The sequence below is a fragment of the Oryx dammah genome, unplaced genomic scaffold (assembly GCF_014754425.2).
Source record: "Oryx dammah isolate SB20612 unplaced genomic scaffold, SCBI_Odam_1.1 HiC_scaffold_16, whole genome shotgun sequence".
NCBI classification, from domain to species: domain Eukaryota; kingdom Metazoa; phylum Chordata; class Mammalia; order Artiodactyla; family Bovidae; genus Oryx; species Oryx dammah.
Window position 1 is genome coordinate 62,808,260 of NW_024070200.1, and position 19,928 is coordinate 62,828,187.

The window sequence follows — 19,928 nt, forward strand, 5'->3', positions numbered from 1 at the left end:
ACCAAGAGGCTAGTAAGACAGGTGGTCCAGAGAATTCTGGATACTGTTTTATGGCCTAGTACAGTAATAGCACATTGAATGGCCTATCAGAGAAATATTTGCCAGACCTGGGAATTGTCAGCATTCTCAGTACCGTGGGAGAAAATGGTCAGGAGATGTGCCCCCAAAATCATAGTCAAGCTTATGACCATGAAGGGGCCCTATCAACTGAAAACTGGCACTTTCCATCTACCTCTACAAAGATCAAATAATGGCCACTGCAGCTGCTGACCTTTAACACCCCTGAAAGGAGTTCAGGGTGGAGATAAAAAAATGAAGCGCTCAGAAAAACTGGAAGAACAGTCCTTCAGATAGATATTTTCAGGAAAAGATTTTATGAATCCCAATCCTTGCATCTTCTTATACCTAGAAAAACACTAACATTGTTAATTGTAGTATCTGCTTTGGCTATTAAGGAGAATATCACAATTAAAAATCAAAATAGAGTAGCTATGGTTCAGATATCCATGGAAATGAGTAGGTCACAGTATGGGTGTAATTTCAGACTAGTCCTTATATTGCTAAGAACTTGAGTTTTCTGAGCTGTGTCAGACTTAGAGGCCACCAGACATTCTCAGAACAATGTCTGAAGGAAGCTAATAACTGCAACCTTACTTTTTATAAAACTAGGCAACTGGCTACCTGGCTACAAGTGTCCCCAAAGTGCCAGGTCCAGACCTGGTTTCATGCTTATTCTTCTCAAAAGAAATGAGATTTATTCTGTCTATTAAAATTCCAGTTGTCACTCCTCCAATTACTTCTCCCAAAATGGGAGACCAAGAAATTGACATTTTAATCATACAGAACTCAAATCTAGGACTTGGAACTCAGAAATACTTCCAGGTCGGTGTCTGTTCTCCAAACTGAGGCAGTCCTATGCTCCATTTTGACAGGAAGTTATCAGTCATAGTTTCACACTTCCCTGAATTAAAACTAAGCAGGATTCTGTGGGGCTCTAGAGTACAGATCTGTTCTGTGTTCTCTATTTCTTGTTTGTAGGATCTAGGCTTCGTTCAGCATCCTTGACCTTCCCTGAGTCCCAAAAGGCAGATTCAAACAGTTGCTGATCAGGGAAGGGAGGGGATACAGAAACCGAGAAGGAGCAATCAAATGGTGGTACAGCCTTGAGGCAGGATCCTGGTTTTCATTCCAATCCCAAAGAAAAGCAGTGCCAAAGAATGCCCGAACTACCACACAACTGCACTCATTTCACATGCTAGTAAAGTAATGCTCAAAATTCTCCAAGACAGGCTTCAGCAATACATGAACCGTGAACTTCCAGATGTTCAAGCTGGTTTTAGAAAAGGCAGTGGAACCAGAGATCAAATTGCCAACATCTGCTGGATCATGGAAAAGTCAAGAGAGTTCCAGAAAAACATCTATTTCTGCTTTATTGACTATGCCAAAGCCTTTGACTGTGTGGATCACAATAAACTGTGGAAAATTCTGAAAGAGATGGGAATACCAGACCACCTGACCTGCCTCTTGAGAAACCTCAGTTAGAACTGGACATGGAACAACAGACTGGTTCCAAATAGGAAAAGGAGTTCATCAAGGATGTATGTTGTCACCCTGCTTAACTTCTATGCAGAGTACATCATGAGAAACGCTGGCCTGGAGGAAGCATAAGCTGGAATCAAGATTGCCAGGAGAAATATCAATAACCTCAGATATGCAGATGACACCACCCTTATGGCAGAAAGTGAAGAACTAAAGAGCCTCTTGATGAAAGTGAAAGAGGAGAGTGAAAAAGTTGGCTTATGGCTCAACATTCAGAAAACTAAGATCATGGCATCTGGTCCCATCACTTCATGGCAAACAGATGAGGAAACAGTGCATACAGTGTCAGACTTTATTTTTCTGGGCTCCCAAATCATTGCAGATGGTGACTGAAGCCATGAAATTAACAGATGCTTGCTCCTTCGAAGGAAAGTTACGACCAACTTAGACAGCATACTCAAAAGCAGAGACATTACTTTGCCAACAAAGGTCTGTCTAGTCAAGGCTATGGTTTTTCCAGTGGTCATGTATAGATATGAGAGCTGGACTATAAAGAAAGCTGAGTGTTGAAGATTGATGATTTTGAACTGTAGTGTTGGAGAAGACTCTTGAGAGTCCCTTGGACTGCAAGGAGATCCAACCAGTCCATCCAAAAGGAGATCAGTCCTGGGTGTTCACTGGAGGGACTGATGTTGAAGCTGAAACTCCAATACTTTGGCCACCTGAAGCAAAGAGCTGACTCATCTGAAAAGACCCTGATGCTGGGAAAGATTGAGGACAGGAGGAGAAGGGGACGATAGAGGATGAGATGGTTGGATGGCATCACCAACTCAATGGACATGGGTTTGGGTAAACTCCAGGAGTTGGTGATGGACAGAGAGGCCTAGCATCTACGGTTCATGGGGTTGCAAAGAGTCGGACACAACTGAGTGACTTCACTTTCACTTTTCACTTTCATGAATTGGAGAAAGAAATGGCAACCCACTGCAGTATTCTTGCCTGGAGAATCCCAGGGACAGAGGAGCCTAGTGGGCTGCCATCTATGGGGTCGCACAGAGTCGGACACGACTGAAGCAACTTAGCAGCAGCAGCAGCAGCAACTGAACTGAACTGATAAGGACACAAGCAATTTATGAAAGAAGAGTTTTATTGAACCCTCCAACCAGTACCAACTGGGCTTAAAATTTGCTAATTTAAAAAATAAAACAATTTCCGCTTGCATTATTTGCAACCTTTGACAGTTCCCTTAGTAGTTCTACTTCCTTTTTTTTGTGAGTTGTTAATTCAAGATTTTATTCAAAAAGCAATGATATGAACTCTGAACTCAATACAACAGTCATTTATCCATTTTACTTACGTAACTTCTTTTTTTTTTAGAAACTTAGGAATTACAGAAAATATAAAGAGGTTAAAGTAAAAATCACTTAAAATCTCACAACTCTCAGGTAATCCAGTACATAATATGTCTGGTAAACATAATTCAAAACATCTTTCTTAAAAATACATTTTAAAAGTGTTTTCTCCCTTTCCTATTACCACATGATTTTATATAACAGGGAGTACACTGTGCTTGTGATTTTGTACCTTGCTTTTGGGCTTCCCTGGTGGCTCAGGGGTAAAGAATCTGCCTGCCAATGCAGGAGGCAGAGTTTTGATCTCTAAGTTGGGAAGATCCCCTAGAGAAGGAAATAGCAATCCACTCCAGTATTCTGGCTGGGGAATCCCATGGACTGAGGAGCGTGGTGGGCTACAGTCCATGGGGCCACAAAAAGAGTTGGACACGACTTAGCAACCAAACATGTCACAGAGAGCTTTCCATGTCAATGAACATATTTATAAATTAGGGATCAGCAAACATTTTTTAATAGGGATAAATAATAAATATTTCAGGCCTCTGGGCCATTTGGTCTCTGTTGCAACTGATCAAGTGACCACTGCAGTGTGAAACTAGCTATAAACAATGTATCAATTAACAGGTATGGCTGTGTGCCAATAAAATTTTACTAGCTGCGCAGGCACAGGAAGGCCTAGAGGAGCTATCCCACACTGAAGGTCAGGAACGGTGGCGGTAAGGAGATATCCCTCGTCCAAGGTAAGGAGTAGCGGCTGTGCTTTACTGGAGCAGCCGTGAAGAAATACCCAACGCCCAAGGTAAGAGAAACCCAAGTAACATGGTAGGTGTTGCAAGAGGGCATCAGAGGGCAGACACACTGAAACCATACTCACAGAAAACTAGTCAATCTAATCACACTAGGACCACAGCCTTGTCTAACTCGAGGAAACCAAGCCATGCCTGCGGGGCAACCCAAGACAGGCGGGTCATGGTGGAGAGGTCTGACAGAATGTGGTCCACTGGAGAAGGGAATGGCAAGCCACTTCAGTATTCTTGCCTTGAGAACCCTGAAAAGGCAAAATGATAGGATATCAAAGAGGAACTCCCCAGGTCATTAGGTACCCAATATGCTACTGGGATCAGTGGAGAAATAACTCCAGAAAGAATGAAGGGATGGAGCCAAAGCAAAAACAATACCCGGTTGTGGATGTGACTGGTGATAGAAGCAAGATCTGATGCTGTAAAGAGCAATATTGCATAGGAACCTGGAATGTCAGGTCCATGAATCAAGGCAAATTGGAAGTGGTCAAACAAGAGATGGCAAGGGTGAATGTCGATATTCTAGGAATCAGCAAACTAAAATGGACTGGAAAGGGTGAATTTAACTCAGATGATCATTATATCTACTACTGCAGGCAGGAATCCCTCAGAAGAAATGAGTACCATCATGGTCAACAAAAGAGTCTAAAATGCAGTACTTGGATGCAATCTCAAAAATGACAGAATGATCTCTGTTTGTCTCCAAGGCAAACCATTCAATATCACAGTTATCCAAGTCTATGCCCCAACCAGTAACGCTGAAGAAGCTGAAGTTGAACGGTTTTATGAAGACCTACAAGACCTTTTTAAGAACTAACACCCACAAAAGATGTCCTTTTCATTATAGGGGACTGGAATGCAAAAGTAGGAAGTCAAGAAACACCTGGAGTAACAGGCAAATTTGGCCTTGGAATGCAGAATGAAGCAGGGCAAAGACTAATAGAGTTTTGCCAAGAAAATGCACTGGTTATAGCAAACACCCTCTTCCAACAACACAAGAGAAAACTCTACACATGGACATCACCAGATGGTCAACACCAAAATCAGATTGATTATATTCTTTGCAGCCAAAGGTGGAGAAGCTCTATACAGTCAACAAAAACAAGACCAGGAGCTGACTGTGGCTCAGATGATGAACTCCTTATTACCAAATTCAGACTCAAATTGAAGAGAGTAGGGAAAACCTCTAGACCATTCAGGTCTGACCTAAATCAAATCCCTTATGATTATACAGTGGAAGTGAGAAATAGATTTAAGGGCCTAGATCTGATAGATAGAGTGTCTGATGAACTATGGAATGAGATTGGTGACACTGTACAGGAGACAGGGATGAAGACCATCCCCATGGAAAAGAAATGCAAAAAAGCAAAATGGCTGTCTGAGGAGGCCTTACAAATAGCTGTGTAAAGAAAAGAGGTGAAAAGCAAAGGAGAAAAGGAAAGATATAAGCATCTGAATGCAGAGTTCTGAAGAATAGCAAGAAGAGATAAGAAAGCCTTCTTCACCAATCAATGCAAAGGAATAGAGGAAAAGAATGGAATGGGAAAAACTAGAGATCTCTTCAAGAAAATTAGAGATACCAAGGGAACATTTCATGCAAAGATGGGCTCGATAAAGGACAGAAATGGTATGGACCTAACAGAAGCAGATGATATTAAGAAGAGGTGGCAAGAATACACAGAAGAACCATACAAAAAAGATCTTCATGACCCAGATAATCATGATAATGTGATCACTCATCTAGAGCCAGACATCCTGGAATGTGAAGTCAAGTGGGCCTTAGAAAGCATCACTACGAACAAAGCTAGTGGAGGTGATGGAATTCCAATTGAGCTATTTCAAATCCTGAAAGATGATGCTGTGAAAGTGCTGCACGCAATATGCCAGCAAATTTGGAAAACTCAGCAGTGGCCACAGGACTGGAAAAGGTCAGTTTTCACTCCAATCCCAAAGAAAGGCAATGCAAAAGAATGCTCAAACTACCGCACAATCACACTCATCTCACATGCTAGTAAAGTAATGCTCAAAATTCTCCAAGCCAGGCTTCAGCAATACGTGAACTGCAAAACTCCAGATGTTCAAGCTGTTTTAGAAAAGGCAGAGGAACCAGAGATCAAATTGCCAACATCTGCTGGATCATGGAAAAGGCAAGAGAGTTCCAGAAAACATCTATTTCTGCTTTATTGACTATGCCAAAGCCTTTGACTATGTGGATCACAATAAACTGTGGAAAATTCTGAAAGAGATGGGAATACCAGACCACGTGACCTGTCTCTTGAGAAACCCATATGCAGGTCAGAAAGCAACAGTTAGAACTGGACATGGAACAACAGACTGGTTCCAAATAGGAAAAGGAGTAAGACAAGGCTGTATATTGTCACCCTGCTTATTAAATTATATGCAGAGTACATCATGAGACACGCTGGGCTGGAAGAAACACAAGCTGGAATTGAGATTGCCGGGAGAAATATCAATAACCTCAGATATGCAGATGACACCAACCTTATGGCAGAAAGTGAAGAGGAGCTAAAAAGCCTCTTGATTAAAGTGAAAGAGGAGAGCGAAAAAGCTAGCTTAAAGCTCAATATTCAGAAAAAGAAGATCATGGCATCTGGTCCCATCACTTCATGGGAAATAGATGGGGAAACAGTGTCAGACTTTATTTTTTGGGGCTCCAAAATCACTGCAGATGGTGACTGCAGCCATGAAATTAAAAGACGCTTATTCCTTGGAAGAAAAGTTATGACCAACCTAGACAGTATATTCAAAAGCAGAAACATTACTTTGCCGACTGAGGTCTGTCTAGTCAAGGCTATGGTTTTTCCTGTGGTCATGTATGGATGTGAGATTTGGACTGTGAAGAAGGCTTAGCACTGAAGAATTGATGCTTTTGAACTGTGGTGTTGGAGAAGACTCTTGAGAGTCCCTTGGACTGCAAGGAGATCCAACCAGTCCATTCTAAAGGAGATCAACCCTAGGATTTCTTTGGAAGGAATGATGCTAAAGGTGAAGCTCCAGTACTTTGGCCACCTCATGTGAAGAGGTGACTCGCTGGAAAAGACTCTGATGCTGGGAGGGATTGGGGGCCAGAGGAGAAGGGGACGACCCAGGATGAGATGGCTGGATGGCATCACGGACTTGATGGACGTGAGTCTGAGTGAACTCTGGGAGATGCTGATGGACAGGAGGCCTGGCGTGCTGCAATTCATGGGGTTGCAAAGAGTCGGACACGACTGAGCGACTGAACTGAACTGAACTGAACTGAACTGAGCAAAATAGTTCACTGAACTGGATTTTGCCAATGAGCCAATTTGCCAACCCCTACTATATACCATTCTATGTAATAAATGCACAGAAATCCATTTATACATATCATAATTTATTTAGCTAATCTCTTATTGATAGACATCTGTTTCCAAATTTTTGCTACATTATGAAGAACACTGTGAGAATGTTACTTGTGAAGACATTTTGATTAAGTTGTTCACTTCCTCCCAAGTTGCTAAAATTCTGAATCAAGGTGTATATTCATTTTATATTTTGGAGTCTATTGCTAAATGCTTCTCATCAAGACTGCACCAATTTATATTCTTGCACCCAGTGTATGCGAGTGTTCCTGGGATCTTGATCAACATTGTAGTCTGTCAGCTTTTACCTAAAACAACATTATACTGCTTATGTATTTACTTTTTTATTTCTTGTGAAATGAAGTTATATATGAGTTTTTAAAAATTATTATTATGATTTATACTTTTGTGAACTGCTTCTTTGCAGTATCTGTCCAATTTTGGGGGGGGATGTTTACTTTTTCTGATTCCTAAATGCTCTTTATATATTAATAATAATGCATTACTTTTTAATCATGTTAAAAAATATCACATGGTCTGAGTTTTACAACTTTGTTTATAATTTTTCTTGACAAATAAAATTTTAAAACACTTTTGTAACCAATATTATCAACTGTTTCCCTTACAATTGCTTTCTGTGTTATGCTTTAAAATGTTTTCCTCACCCCTAACATTATAAAATATATCCCCAATATTTTCTTAAAATCCTGACTCTATGTAAGCTGAGTCACTTCTTTGTGTATATTCTAAACTGTAAAATGGAAGCAATGAGTACCTACCTTATTCATTCAATAAATATTGATTAAGCACCAAAATGATAGCAGGCACTTTGTGGGAGCCAGAATGAATAAAACATACTGAAATTCCTGAGCTAGTAGGGCTTACATTTTGGTGCCTGCATCCACAGGGATTAAAGGAAATAATATAATAAAGCCTATTTGCTAGGTCTTTAAGCAACTGTGTGCCTTATTTTGCACTCTCTCAGTCTAGAATGCCCTTCCTTTTTTCATGGGAAATTCCCCTCACCTATCAAAGCATGGACTCCTCTACAAAATATCTGTCCTGATCACCTCTTATAACTGCCTTCAGGGCTCCTCTGCTATGAAGTTCTTTAGAGCATTGGGCTGATTCACTCTGCCTTACAGTGAAAGCTCTTATATGAGCTGACTCCTCATTAGCCAGCTAGCTTCCCACAGGCAGTGGCCGTGACGCCTTCCTCTCACATGTACTCTCCCATCGCCTACTCCAGGACCTGGCCCCATACAAGGCCTCCTAATGGGAATTTGTCAATGTCAAAATTAACAAAGGAATCTACTCAAAAATACCTCCTTTATACATCCTATCAAGAATGTAAATATCTACCTAAACATACAATTTAACTGTGGTCCATGCAAAGAAAAAAAGAAAAGAATATGGGAGAATATTCCAGGATTTTGACTGAATAGAGATTTCCGTCTTCTCTCTATAGCTGAAGGGGAGACAGAGTTAGAGGGAGTGACATGTACAAAACTCTCAGGTGGAGGCATTATGGAAAATTCAAGGGCTAAAAAGAAGACTGGTATGGCAAGGTGGGTGGGGGCAGGGGGTGGGATAGGGTGGAGGAGGGGTGACGTGGGTTGGGTGTGTAAGATGAAGCTAGGTTGGTGAATGCAGCCATCTCCCACTGGCCTAGAAAGCCAAGGTCAGAGGTGTGGCCTTCCCTGTAAGAGCTTTGGGAATCTCTGCAGATTTGGGGAAGGAGAATAATAGAGGCCCTTATACTCAAAGCTATGGTTTTTGCAGTAGTTACCTATGGATGTGAGAATTGGACCATAAGGAAGGCTGAGCACTGAAGAATTGCTGCTTTCGAATTGTGGTGCTGGAGAAGACTCTTGAGAGTCCCTTGGACTAAAAGATGATCAAACAAGCCAATACTGAAGGAAATCAACCTGAATATTAATTGGAAGGACTGATGAAGCTGAAGTTACACTTTGACCCCCTGATACAAAGAGCTGACTCATTGGAAAGGACACTGATGCTGGGAAAGACTGAAGGCAAAAGGAGAAGGAGGTGGCAGAGGATAAGATGGTCAGACAGTACCACCAACTCAGTGCACAGGAATTTGAGCAAACTCCGGGAGATAGTGAAGGATAGGGAAGCCTGCCGTGTTGTATGTAGTCCATGGGGTCTCAAAGAGTCAGACACGACTTAGCGATCGAACAACAAAAACAATACTTGGCCTAGCATCATCAGAGCTGGGCTCTGGGACTGAGGCTGCTATTTTTTGCCTGGCAACCTACACTACCTCCTGTTCCTTGGGTGAAACTAACCCCACCTCTCTGAATAAGAGGCTCCAGAGAAACACAGAGTCATCTTTGCAAACTTAAGAGTTCTAGAAATGGAAGAGACTGCCATTGACAAACAGCCCCGGAGACAGAGAAGCCCCTGCAGAGAGGAGCGGTCAGTCAATAGCACGGGGGCTGGAGCCTGCTACATTTGGATCATGGTTTCCTGGGCATCTACAGCGAGTTACTGGCTGCTCTGGGCTTCAGTTTCTTCTGTAATAAGACAGAACTCACCTCATCAGGTTGTCATGAGGATTAAATGAGTTGACAAATGGGAAGAGCTTAGCATACCGTGAGCACTCAAACATGGTAGTTATAGCTTATTATGGCCACCACTATGCTGAGATGGCTTCCACCACCAGCCCCTTTCCTACTGCAAAGTGCTAGTCAACACCACATGGAGGGCAACACAGCGTCTGGGTCCAGTTTGTAGATTCTAGTTTAATTGGTCTGAATTAGAACCTGGCCATGAATATTTTTTTAAGTCTCCACAGGTGATTCTAGTGAAGTTACAGTTTACATAGTCAGCATGTAACAAGCTGAACTGAAACAAAAAGTGGAAATCGTGGGAGATCTTTTGGGGTGAGATCCAGAATGATACCTAAAGGATAGTCCAATCTCTCAGCCTCTATTCTTCTTTACCAAAAAAAGAATAGGAAGGAAAAAAACAAAACATATCTGCTCGTCTAAATGTTGTGTGGCTCAAATACATGTGTATCAAGTATGTGTCCTGAACACACATGTATCAAGTGTGCAGACAGGTGTGAACATACAGACACTTGCACATTTCCCTGTGGGGCCTGTGGAATCTCCCTTTTCACAGAATCCTCCTCAGTTCTGCTCTGTACACTGGCTTTTAACCTGTCCACATGGACACACTACCACGGTGCCTATGGAGGCAAAGCTTCGCCTTTTCTCTGTTTTGGGTTTTGTTCCCCATCTTTACACTTTCAATCGCTAAAGTTTACATGGTTTGAAAAAATTATATTGTTGGTATAGTTGGTTTTGCTGGGCTGGATAAGACAGTCACCAAAAGTTGTTTTTTTCTAATAAAAATTAAAGGTCTTTTTTTCTTGCTAATTGTGGGTGTAAGCATTGAGCCTTTTCAGGATAACAAATATTGGTTCTATAGGCGTTTAATTTGCCTATCTTACATTTAGAGATGGCTTATATTTCTAAGTGACCAAATAGTTGAAGAAACTTTCTAAAACTTAGGCAAGGCAGCCATGTCTGCTCTTATCAAATTAAGTAACTTAGTTGGAAACATACCTGTTCTGTGTTTCAAATGTCCTGTTTCTGGTCTTGATCCTTTCATAACTAGCAGTGCTATCCTAGAACTATCTTAACTTCTCACGTGAAAAATAGACTAAGTTGCAATACTTCAACAATGTCTATGACATGAAAGGCAAGAAGTACCCAGCACAAGGACTATTTCAGGTGGATGACACCTGAATGCAGAATGTGATCCTGGCCAAATCTGGTAGTGAGGGGAAAAAAGCAATGAAAGGCACTATCAGATCAATTGACAAAACCAAAACACGGATGGTAGATTGCTACCTTTCTTGAAACTGATGGAAGATTCTGTAGAAGACTGTCCTTAGGAAATACACACTGAACTATTTAGGATTAAAAGGGCATGATGGTTTCAACTTTGGTTCAGAAAAAAATGTGTGTGTATAAGTGCATACATATATAGGCACATATACACACACACGTGAGCATGTACGTGTGTGTGTGTGTGTGTTGAGAGAGAAAAAGAAAGAAATACAGCAAATCAAGGAAATGTTAACTGGCAAATCTGGGTAAAAGAAACAGGTAAGAGTTCTCTGTAATATACTTGAAATTATTCTGCAAGCTTGAAATGATTTCCATACAAATAAACAAATAAAGGGGTTGCACTAAATAATGAATAAGGCCCCTCATTCTAAAGTTCTATGGACTGTGGTAGTTGTCTTTCATAAGTTTACAAGCAGCAGCAGAAGTGCCAAGCCTGCGGGGTGTGGCAGGAGCTCCCCACCGAGCGAGACTCTGAGCAAACACATGCGGTGACTTGTGCTGTCTCCTCCAGAAGCCATGTGACTGGAAAGTCTAGTTCTGAGATACGTATCTGCAGGGCGGTCCCAGGGAGCAGCCGCAGCTACAACAGAGCCCTCTGGCCTGGCGCTGAGAGTTGAGAGCACTGCTGGAGGCTTTTGGCTCTGTTGTGTCTCCTTAAAACTGTCCTCTCTTTAACAACCATTTCAAGGGTTTATATTGTCTCATCGCCCACAAAATTCTTTTTCATATGAGGCTTCTTAGGGTACCATTTTTTGATACCAGTGAGACCTGGATCATCAAAAGATGAAGCCCAAGGTCCCATGAACCAGTGGTGGGGAAATAAAGTTACCACTAGCATATGTATCCTTGGAGGTAAGGAAGTTGTTTGAGTATTTTTCACAGTTAGAAATGTTTTATTTTTTAACCCTTTTTAAAACTGAAGTATAGTTAATTCACAATGCTGTGTTAGTTTCAAGTGTATAGCAGTCATTCAGATATATATATATATATATGTGTGTATCTATTATTTTTCAATGTTTTTTCCATTGTAGGTTATTATAAGATACTGAATACAATTCCTCTGTAGGTCTTAGTCTTTTACCTATTTTAAATACAGTTGTGTGTATCTGTTAATCTCAAATTCCTAATTTATCCCTCCCTCTCTTTCTCCTTAGGTAGCCATAACTTTGTTTTCTACATTTGTGACTCTATTTCTATTTTGTAAGTTCCTTTGTATCATTTTTTAGACTCTACATATGAGTGATACAATATGGTATTTTTCTTTGTCTGACATTTCACTTAATACGATAATCTCTAAGCCCATCCATGTTGCTACAAATGGTATTATTTCACTCTTTTTTACTTCCGAGTAATATTCCATTGTAAATGTGTACCACATCTTCTTTATCAATTTGTCAGTGGACAAATTATGTTGCTTTCATGTTGTGGCTATTATAAATAGTGCTGCTATGAACACTGAGGTACATGTATTTTTTTGAATTAGAATTTTATCTTTTCCTATATGCCCAGGAGTGGGATTATAGGATTACATGGTAGCTCTATTTTTAGTTTTTTAAGAAGCTTCCATATTGTTCTCCTTAGTGGCTGCACCAATTTACATTCCCGCTGACAGTGGAGGAATATAGGAGGGTTCCTTTTTCTCTTCATCCTCTCCAGCATTTATTATTTGTAGACTTTTTAATGATGGTCAGCCATTCTAAACAGTGTGAGGAGATATCTCATTGTAGTTTTGATTTGAAAGAAATGTCTTATTATTTTCTTTTTGGAATATCCAAAAAACACAGGTCAGTATTAATACTCTTCAAATATATGAATAAGGTGGTGGATACAAAAAGCTCTCTCCTACTGCCGCCATGAACTCCTGCAGGCGAGGAGCTACACCTCATTCATCTGTGAGCTCCGCACAACATCTGGTGATGAGCTCAAGAAACGGAGCGATGACCCACCATCACTACCTGGAAACATCAGCTGCAACACACTCCTTCCCTTCAGGTCAACCATCTGGGGCTAAATCAGTATCTGCTCCTTTTATTTAAGGAGAAAAACTGTCAGGAGTCAGGGGGATCGTTTATCGTCCTTTAGAGGATCTTTTTCACTGAATGGCCTTCCCTGGTGGCTCAGTTGGTAAAGAATCCGCTTGCAATGTGGGAGACCTGGGTTGGATCCCTGGGTTGGGGAATGATTCTCAGGTGGTATTTGTATAAAGTAGACAAATACATCCAATAATTTGCAAATATAGCAGCCATTATTTTAATACAATAGTTGGGAATACAACTCTGTGAAAAACAGAGGCTTGAAATTTAAATGCTTTTGAAGAAAATCGCAAATAAATAGGGTAACCAAGCAATTAGATTAAAGCAGTTTGGCCTGTGCCAACTGGACTGTCTACCTAATGTTGACAGTAGCAATGTTCAGGAAATCAAAGCAGGTAACTCTTGCTGACATTGACTGAAAAATGGCTATAAGTTCCCTGAAAAGAACTGGAGGAGAGGAGAACTGGCAACACAGTTGTACAAAGACATAAGGAAATTCACAAGGGGAAAGCAAACCTGCTTGAGGCTGAGGGAATAAAGGGAAAGGAGAAGAAAGAGAAAGACACATGTGATGTCAAACTCCTGTTCTTTTTCTCAGGGTTTCAGATCCCTTTCAGATGGCAACACCCAGGAGCTTTCTTCACACTCAGTCCTTCATCTCACCACAAAATGCATAGCAAAAGCAACTGAGAAGAACAGAGCAGCTAGATGGGGAATCGCATCCCACAGCACCTCTAAAATGTTTGAATCTTGAAATGGGCCTCTTGTCTGCACTGTGTTTGGTTCACGGTAAATTCCCAACAAATCTGGACTAATAAAATGTCCTTAAGAAGTGAGTCTGCAGAGTTACAAATTTTAGACAGATGTCTGGAGCCAGACTAACAACAAGGAACTGACTTTTCCTCTTTGGCACCACAAGATGGTTGTGTAACAGGGATAGCTATTTAAGCCAGAGTAATACACTACAACTGATGCTTTTGAAAACCATGAAAAACCTAGCTCCCAAACTTCCAATAGCTTGTTGAGGTTTTCTTTAACCCTCCAACTGAGGATCAGTCAACATCAGTACAGAAAAAATTTTACCCACAAAAAATTTATATAGTCAAGTCTACTAATACTGGCTTATTTGCAGCCCAAACTCTCTGAAGACAGCAAACAGTGGTATTGGCTGCCCTCTGCAGTGAGCTGGTGAATTCAGCAAAATATCAAGATCAAGAACATGCCAAATGCATGTAACTAATTCTCCTTGAAATCCAGAAATGCTGGCAAGAGAATGAGTTCTCATGTCTAGGATTTTAAAGTTGAGGGTGTGTGGGAAAGTAACACACCGCCTCCCAATCACTCAACCCTGACCTGATGCTCAGCTGTCTGCGAGGCTAGGGTAAGCTTGCCTGTTGATTTTGAGATGTTAAAGTAAAGTTCTGGGTGAGATCCTTTGTTGCTGAACCACAAATCAACCACAGCAGCAATACTTAGAAGCTTTTCAGAGAGTTCTCTAGACTGAGAACTTCCATGGTATGTGTTTTTAAAATGTCTATAAATTATTTGAAACTACTCCCAACAAGAAATGGAAGCTAATTTTCCTTCCCTTAAATAAGAACTGGCCTAGTGACCTGGATCCATTGAAGAAAATGAGGTTGGACGTGACATGCTATGACATCTGAAGCTGAGTTACAAAAGGAAACACAGCATCTGCCAAGCTCTCTCTTGCACTGCTCACCCTTAAAATCCATCTGCTGTCCTCAGAAGAGATCAGGCCAGTGAAGGGACACGGACATGCAATCCAGCTGCCAGGCCCGCAGCAGTCCCAACCAACAACCCGCATCAACCAGCTGACGTCATGGGTGTCACTTGAACCTTGTGCCTGAGGAAGCCTTCAAGAAAACTCCAACTCCGACTGCCCAGCTACCATCTGACTAGAACCACAGGAGTGAAAACCATGTAAACGAGGTCAGTCAACTCCGAGATCCATAAGAGGTAATAATAATGATAATAATAATGTGTTATTTTAAGAGAGAAGCCTGACAACTACGGCTTGTTGATAAAGTCTGGCCTGTAGAGAGTTTTTCTACAGCCAGTGATCTAAGCTGGGTTTGGTACATTTTTAAAGGATTGTAAAAGAAATAGAACAAAACAAAGAAAAACATGCAACAGAGACCATATATGGCTCTTAGAGTCTAAAATAGTTATTCTATGGCCCTTTATAGAAAAAATTTGCTCACTACTGTGTTAAGCCACTAAGCTGTTTAGAAAGTTTGTTATACAGCTATAGATAACTGGAACACATGGCACCTTTGAAACAAAATAAGCAGAGGGCATATGCTAGATTCAGAGCACCATGAAAGTCACACTAAAAAGCTATCTGCAAGTCAATTCTTGTCCTATCAATACTGTACAATATTCTAATTTCACAAACACACTTAATCAGCCAAAGTGAAAGTGATGGTAATATGATTCATCAACAAAGAAAAGCATCTTAAACATGCATCTCAGATTTGATTCTGGATTAAACTCCAAATTCTCAGAGACTCATTAATAATTTCAGTAATAACAGTGGGCATTTACTGAGTCTTTACTATGTTCCAGACACTGTTCTAAGCTATTTAATATTTATTATCTCACTTAAGCCTCGTGACAATCCTTTCATTTTACAGATGAAAAACTGAAGCAGAGAAAATTGATCTAACCTGTACAAGATCGCACAGGTAATAAGTTTGCAGCAAGGACTGACTTGCACCCACGAAATTCATCACTGCAGTCTGCTGTTTCTCTCTAGAAAACGTATCTAATCAAGACACCCAGTCCTGTGTTAAAGAACGCAGCTGGCTTCCATAGAGTGGCCAGTACCCTTTGAACTCTCTAACCAGTCTTCTCTGTGCTCTCCTCTCACAAGGAATCAGGCCTGCAACCTGGGTCTCCATCTCTTTCCCCTGGAACCTAGGACTTCCAACAACGCCAGTTTTTCTGTTGAGAGTATCTGAAACTCCTAGGCTAGCCCCAAACTACAGTTAGTTTTAAGCTGTTCTTTCCAAACCCTCAAAGTCTTCCTCACAGTTTTCCTCTGGTTTCTGTCAATCAACACATGGGAAATTACACTTGCTGAAGGAAAGGCTGTCAGGAGAGACACAACATAAGTTCTGCACTGCCAGCTCTTGGCTAAACAAAATCAACAGACTGAGCAAGAGCTAGTGGTCCATACCACTGTTAGGACCAGAGATCATGAAGAATGAAATCAGCATCAGTTTCGTCATATGTGAAGTGGAAATGATGACACTTATCTTTATGGTTTGCTGTATAGCTAGTGCCAAGATGTATTAAGGGCCTAATCCAATGCCTGGCATTCAATTAATGGTGGTTATAATTATTGCAATTTTAACACAGAATTGGCCTCTCTTTTAAAGAGCTGATAACTGACCAATGACATTTCACTGAATAACTGGAAAAGTTGTTAATTGCAAAAAAGATCCATGTTCATGAGAGCAGACATAGAGTAAAAGATGCTCCTTTCCCCTGGTCACACATCTTTTATCTTCCTTTGTAGCAAGCCTTTCACATTAGAAGGTGTGGTTTTAATTATCTATAAAAATGACCCCTTCACATTCTTCTGTCCAGCTAAACTTGGCACAAATAGCTGGAGATCAGTGTGAGAAAGAAAGGGCAATGCTCCAACCTGAACAACATGCAAGGCCACCTCAGCAGAGTGACCAAAGGCAGACACAGCCCCTTGTCTACTCACCAGAAGGGAAAAATAATGAGGCGACTGACCAAAAACACGGCGGAGAAGATGAAAAACAGGGTGTTACAGGTTTGCTTCCATCCGGCATAAGAAAACATCTTAGCAGACTGAGAAAACAGAAAGAAATTGTGTTCAGATAGGGTGATAGTCGTGTAAAATTAAATATTTATAAATTAAATTATATCTGGGATTTGCTTCAAAATCTTGGTGGGAGTTGGGTTATGGATAAAAAGTAGATGAAATAAGACTGGCCACATTAATAACTATTAAAGCTGGATGGTGGGTCCATTGGGCCCATTATATTCTTTACCTTGTCATATGTTTGGAACCTTGCATAATACAACATTTAAAAAATTAGTTAGAATGACTGTAATATTACTCTTGTATTACATAAGCACTACAAATTAGCATAACTCCTTTTAGCATGTGTGTTAGCTTGACAGTTATTGAAGTCCTCCATTTAACTGGGAGGAGAGCTGGACTGAAGAAAGGCTGGGATATGAGTGAAGCCCTGGGCTGGGCATGCTGCAGTCAAGGCAGCTACTTTCAGGCGGATGATACAGAGTGGAGTTAGGAGGCAGCCCTTAGGGCCCTATCCTGGTTGGAGCAGAGTTTCAAGCACTTGATTTTCCCTGCTTACTTCATGCTAGTCTGTAGTGTTCTTATGATTTGTGTTGAGTAAAAAGAATCACAGAAAGTGCTGTTTAATGTGGTATTAATGTAATGAGGATTCTCTTGCATTATCCAGTGTAGCTCAAGGCTGAATGGGAAAGTGTCTGAAGTTGGGGGTGGAAGCTGGGCGGAAGTGTGGCTTAGGCCTGCCAGTTTTAGAACTGAAATCTCCCAGGAAAGTCAAGGTCCATCTAGAACAAGAGAAGTAGCTTATTACACTTCAGGAATGGTTTACACTGCATTTTCCATACTTTTCCCTACCTACCAAGGGGTAGGAATGTGATCAGACTATGGGGTTAGCAGAGGCCCAAAAGGAAGTAGCCTTCACTGCTGAAATGGAAGGCTGGCATGCCAGCGAGGCCCAACTTGGGTATGGGGAGAAAGCCAGAAGTTCACAGAGCTTAGAATAGAGGGAGCTGTTTGAAGCGTCAGCAGCCAGGCCCGGCAGGAAGCTGGAGATATGCACAGATGTGAAGAGAGCCACTTGGGTTGGCAAAGTAGCACTTCTTTGCACCCATGCACATGCCACCTATCCTGGACTGTGCCAAGATGGATATCAGACAGTAACCTCTCTCCTTTGCAGTCAAGGTACTGTTAAAGTGTTGGGTCCTGGATCCAAACTTAACATGTAGAAAAAGAGGATCATGAAGATACATGAAGGCACAAGACTGCTTATGAATAAAAACTGTAGATGCTGAAGCTGTTCTTCCTTGCAAAGAAAGAACTAAGAAATGACCCAATAACTCTTTTGAGGAACAGGAAAGATGAATAGTCTCCATCTTTAGGAAGGTCTAAACAGGTCACCTAGGGAACCTATGTCATATCAATGTCAGAGTAGGCAGGGACAACACAGTGCTTATTTCCAGTCCTAATACCTAAATCTCCCTTTTAGTAATGCAGTGAAGCTGTTTTTATGGTGGACACCAAGGGCAGTTGAACTAGAGAGCTAGAAGAACAGAGTAGCACAAAGTTTTAAAGTCATAGCCAATGTGGTCTTAATTTTCAGGAAGGTTACTGAGATATGATTGGAGGAGGAGGCGATTATAACAGAGATGGCTACATTCAGAGAGCAAGACATGGAAGAACTGGCATAATCCTCCTTCTGCTAAGTCACTTGCTGCTCTGAAGCACATATAATAACCTTTACCCTTAGAACTGGATTTACATGTCTAATTATGGCTACATACAAGAAAACAAAATTCTGTACTTAGCCAATTTTAACAGTAGCCAGTTGCTTTGAAATGTCTTCAAATGACTTCTGGTTACATCTACAACAGGGTTTGGCAAATCACAGTTCAGCCTAGGGACTAAAGCTGCTCAGCCCCTTGAGTTAAGAATGGTAAGAATGGTTTTCACATTTTTAAAGGAGTATAAAAGAAAAAGAAAAACAACAGAAAAACAAGAATATGTGACAGGAGATCGTATGAGGTCCACAAAACTAGATTTACTACCTGGCTTTTCTGCCAAAAAGTTTGCTGAATCCAGCAAGGCTATGGTTTGTCCAGTAGTCATGTATGGGTGTGAGAGTTGGACTATAAAGAAAGCTGAGCACCAAAGAATTGATACCTTTGAACTGTGGTGTTGGAGAAGACTCTTGAGAGTCCCTTGGACTGCAAGGAGATCCAACCAGTCCATCCTAAAGGAAATGAGTACTGAATATTCATTGGAAAACTGATGTTGAAGCTGAAACTCCAATACTTTGGCCACCTGATACGAAGGGCAGACTCATTTGAAAAGACCCTGATGCTGGGAAAGATTGAAGGCAGGAGGAGAAGGGGACGACAGAGGATGAGATGGTTGGATGACATCAACGACTCAATGGACATGAGTTTGAGTGGACTCCAGGAGCTGGTGATGGACAGGGAAGCCTGGTGTGCTGCAGTCCGTGGGGTTGCAAAGAGTCAGATACGACTGAGCAACTGAACTGAACTGAACTTGCTGAATCCTGATCTAGAAGAACAAGATCTTATTAAATTAAATTCTTCCATATCAACTTACATTTAATTATTAGCCCTTCAAGAGGTTATCCTGAATGCAAATATGTTAGTATCATTTCCCCCAGCTTGGGCTTCCCCTGTGGCTCAGCTGGTAAAGAATCACCTGCAATGTGGGAGACCTGGGTTCAATCCCTGGGTTGGGAAGATCCCCTGGAGAAGGGAAAGGCTACCCATGCCAGTATTCTGGCCTGGAGAATTGCATGGACTGTACAATCCATGAGATCACAAAGAGTCAGACCCGACTGAGCAACTTTCACTTTCATTATAAATGAGTATATGTAAATAATGAACAATGTGGCTCTAAGTATAGCAGGACCCACTGTCTCAGGGTAAACAGAACCAAGACACAACAGAAACACGTAGAAAAAACAATCCTAATTTTGCTTTGTTTCTTATATTTTGTATGGCTCGAGATTAGGAAGACTCTTGTTTTAAAGTCTCCTGCTCTGAAACATTGCTTCCTTAGAAAATAAATATCATTTAAATAAACATTAATTCTCATTCCTTAAAGCTGGAGGAGGAACCTGCAGGGCAGTGCAAGCATTCAGTGCCTATTTAACTTTGGCTTACA

The 19,928-nt window shown here is 41.1% G+C and overlaps 1 protein-coding gene across 1 annotated transcript in view; it reads right to left on the reverse strand.

The window, feature by feature from the left end:
- The window catches only part of CERS3 (ceramide synthase 3), a 134,414-nt gene that overhangs the window by 51,445 nt on the left and 63,041 nt on the right, over positions 1-19,928 (reverse strand). Inside the window, exon 9 of the mRNA XM_040257028.1 lies at positions 16,689-16,795. Within this exon, the coding sequence (XP_040112962.1) occupies positions 16,689-16,795 (107 nt within the window). The remainder of the gene's footprint in view (positions 1-16,688; positions 16,796-19,928) is intronic.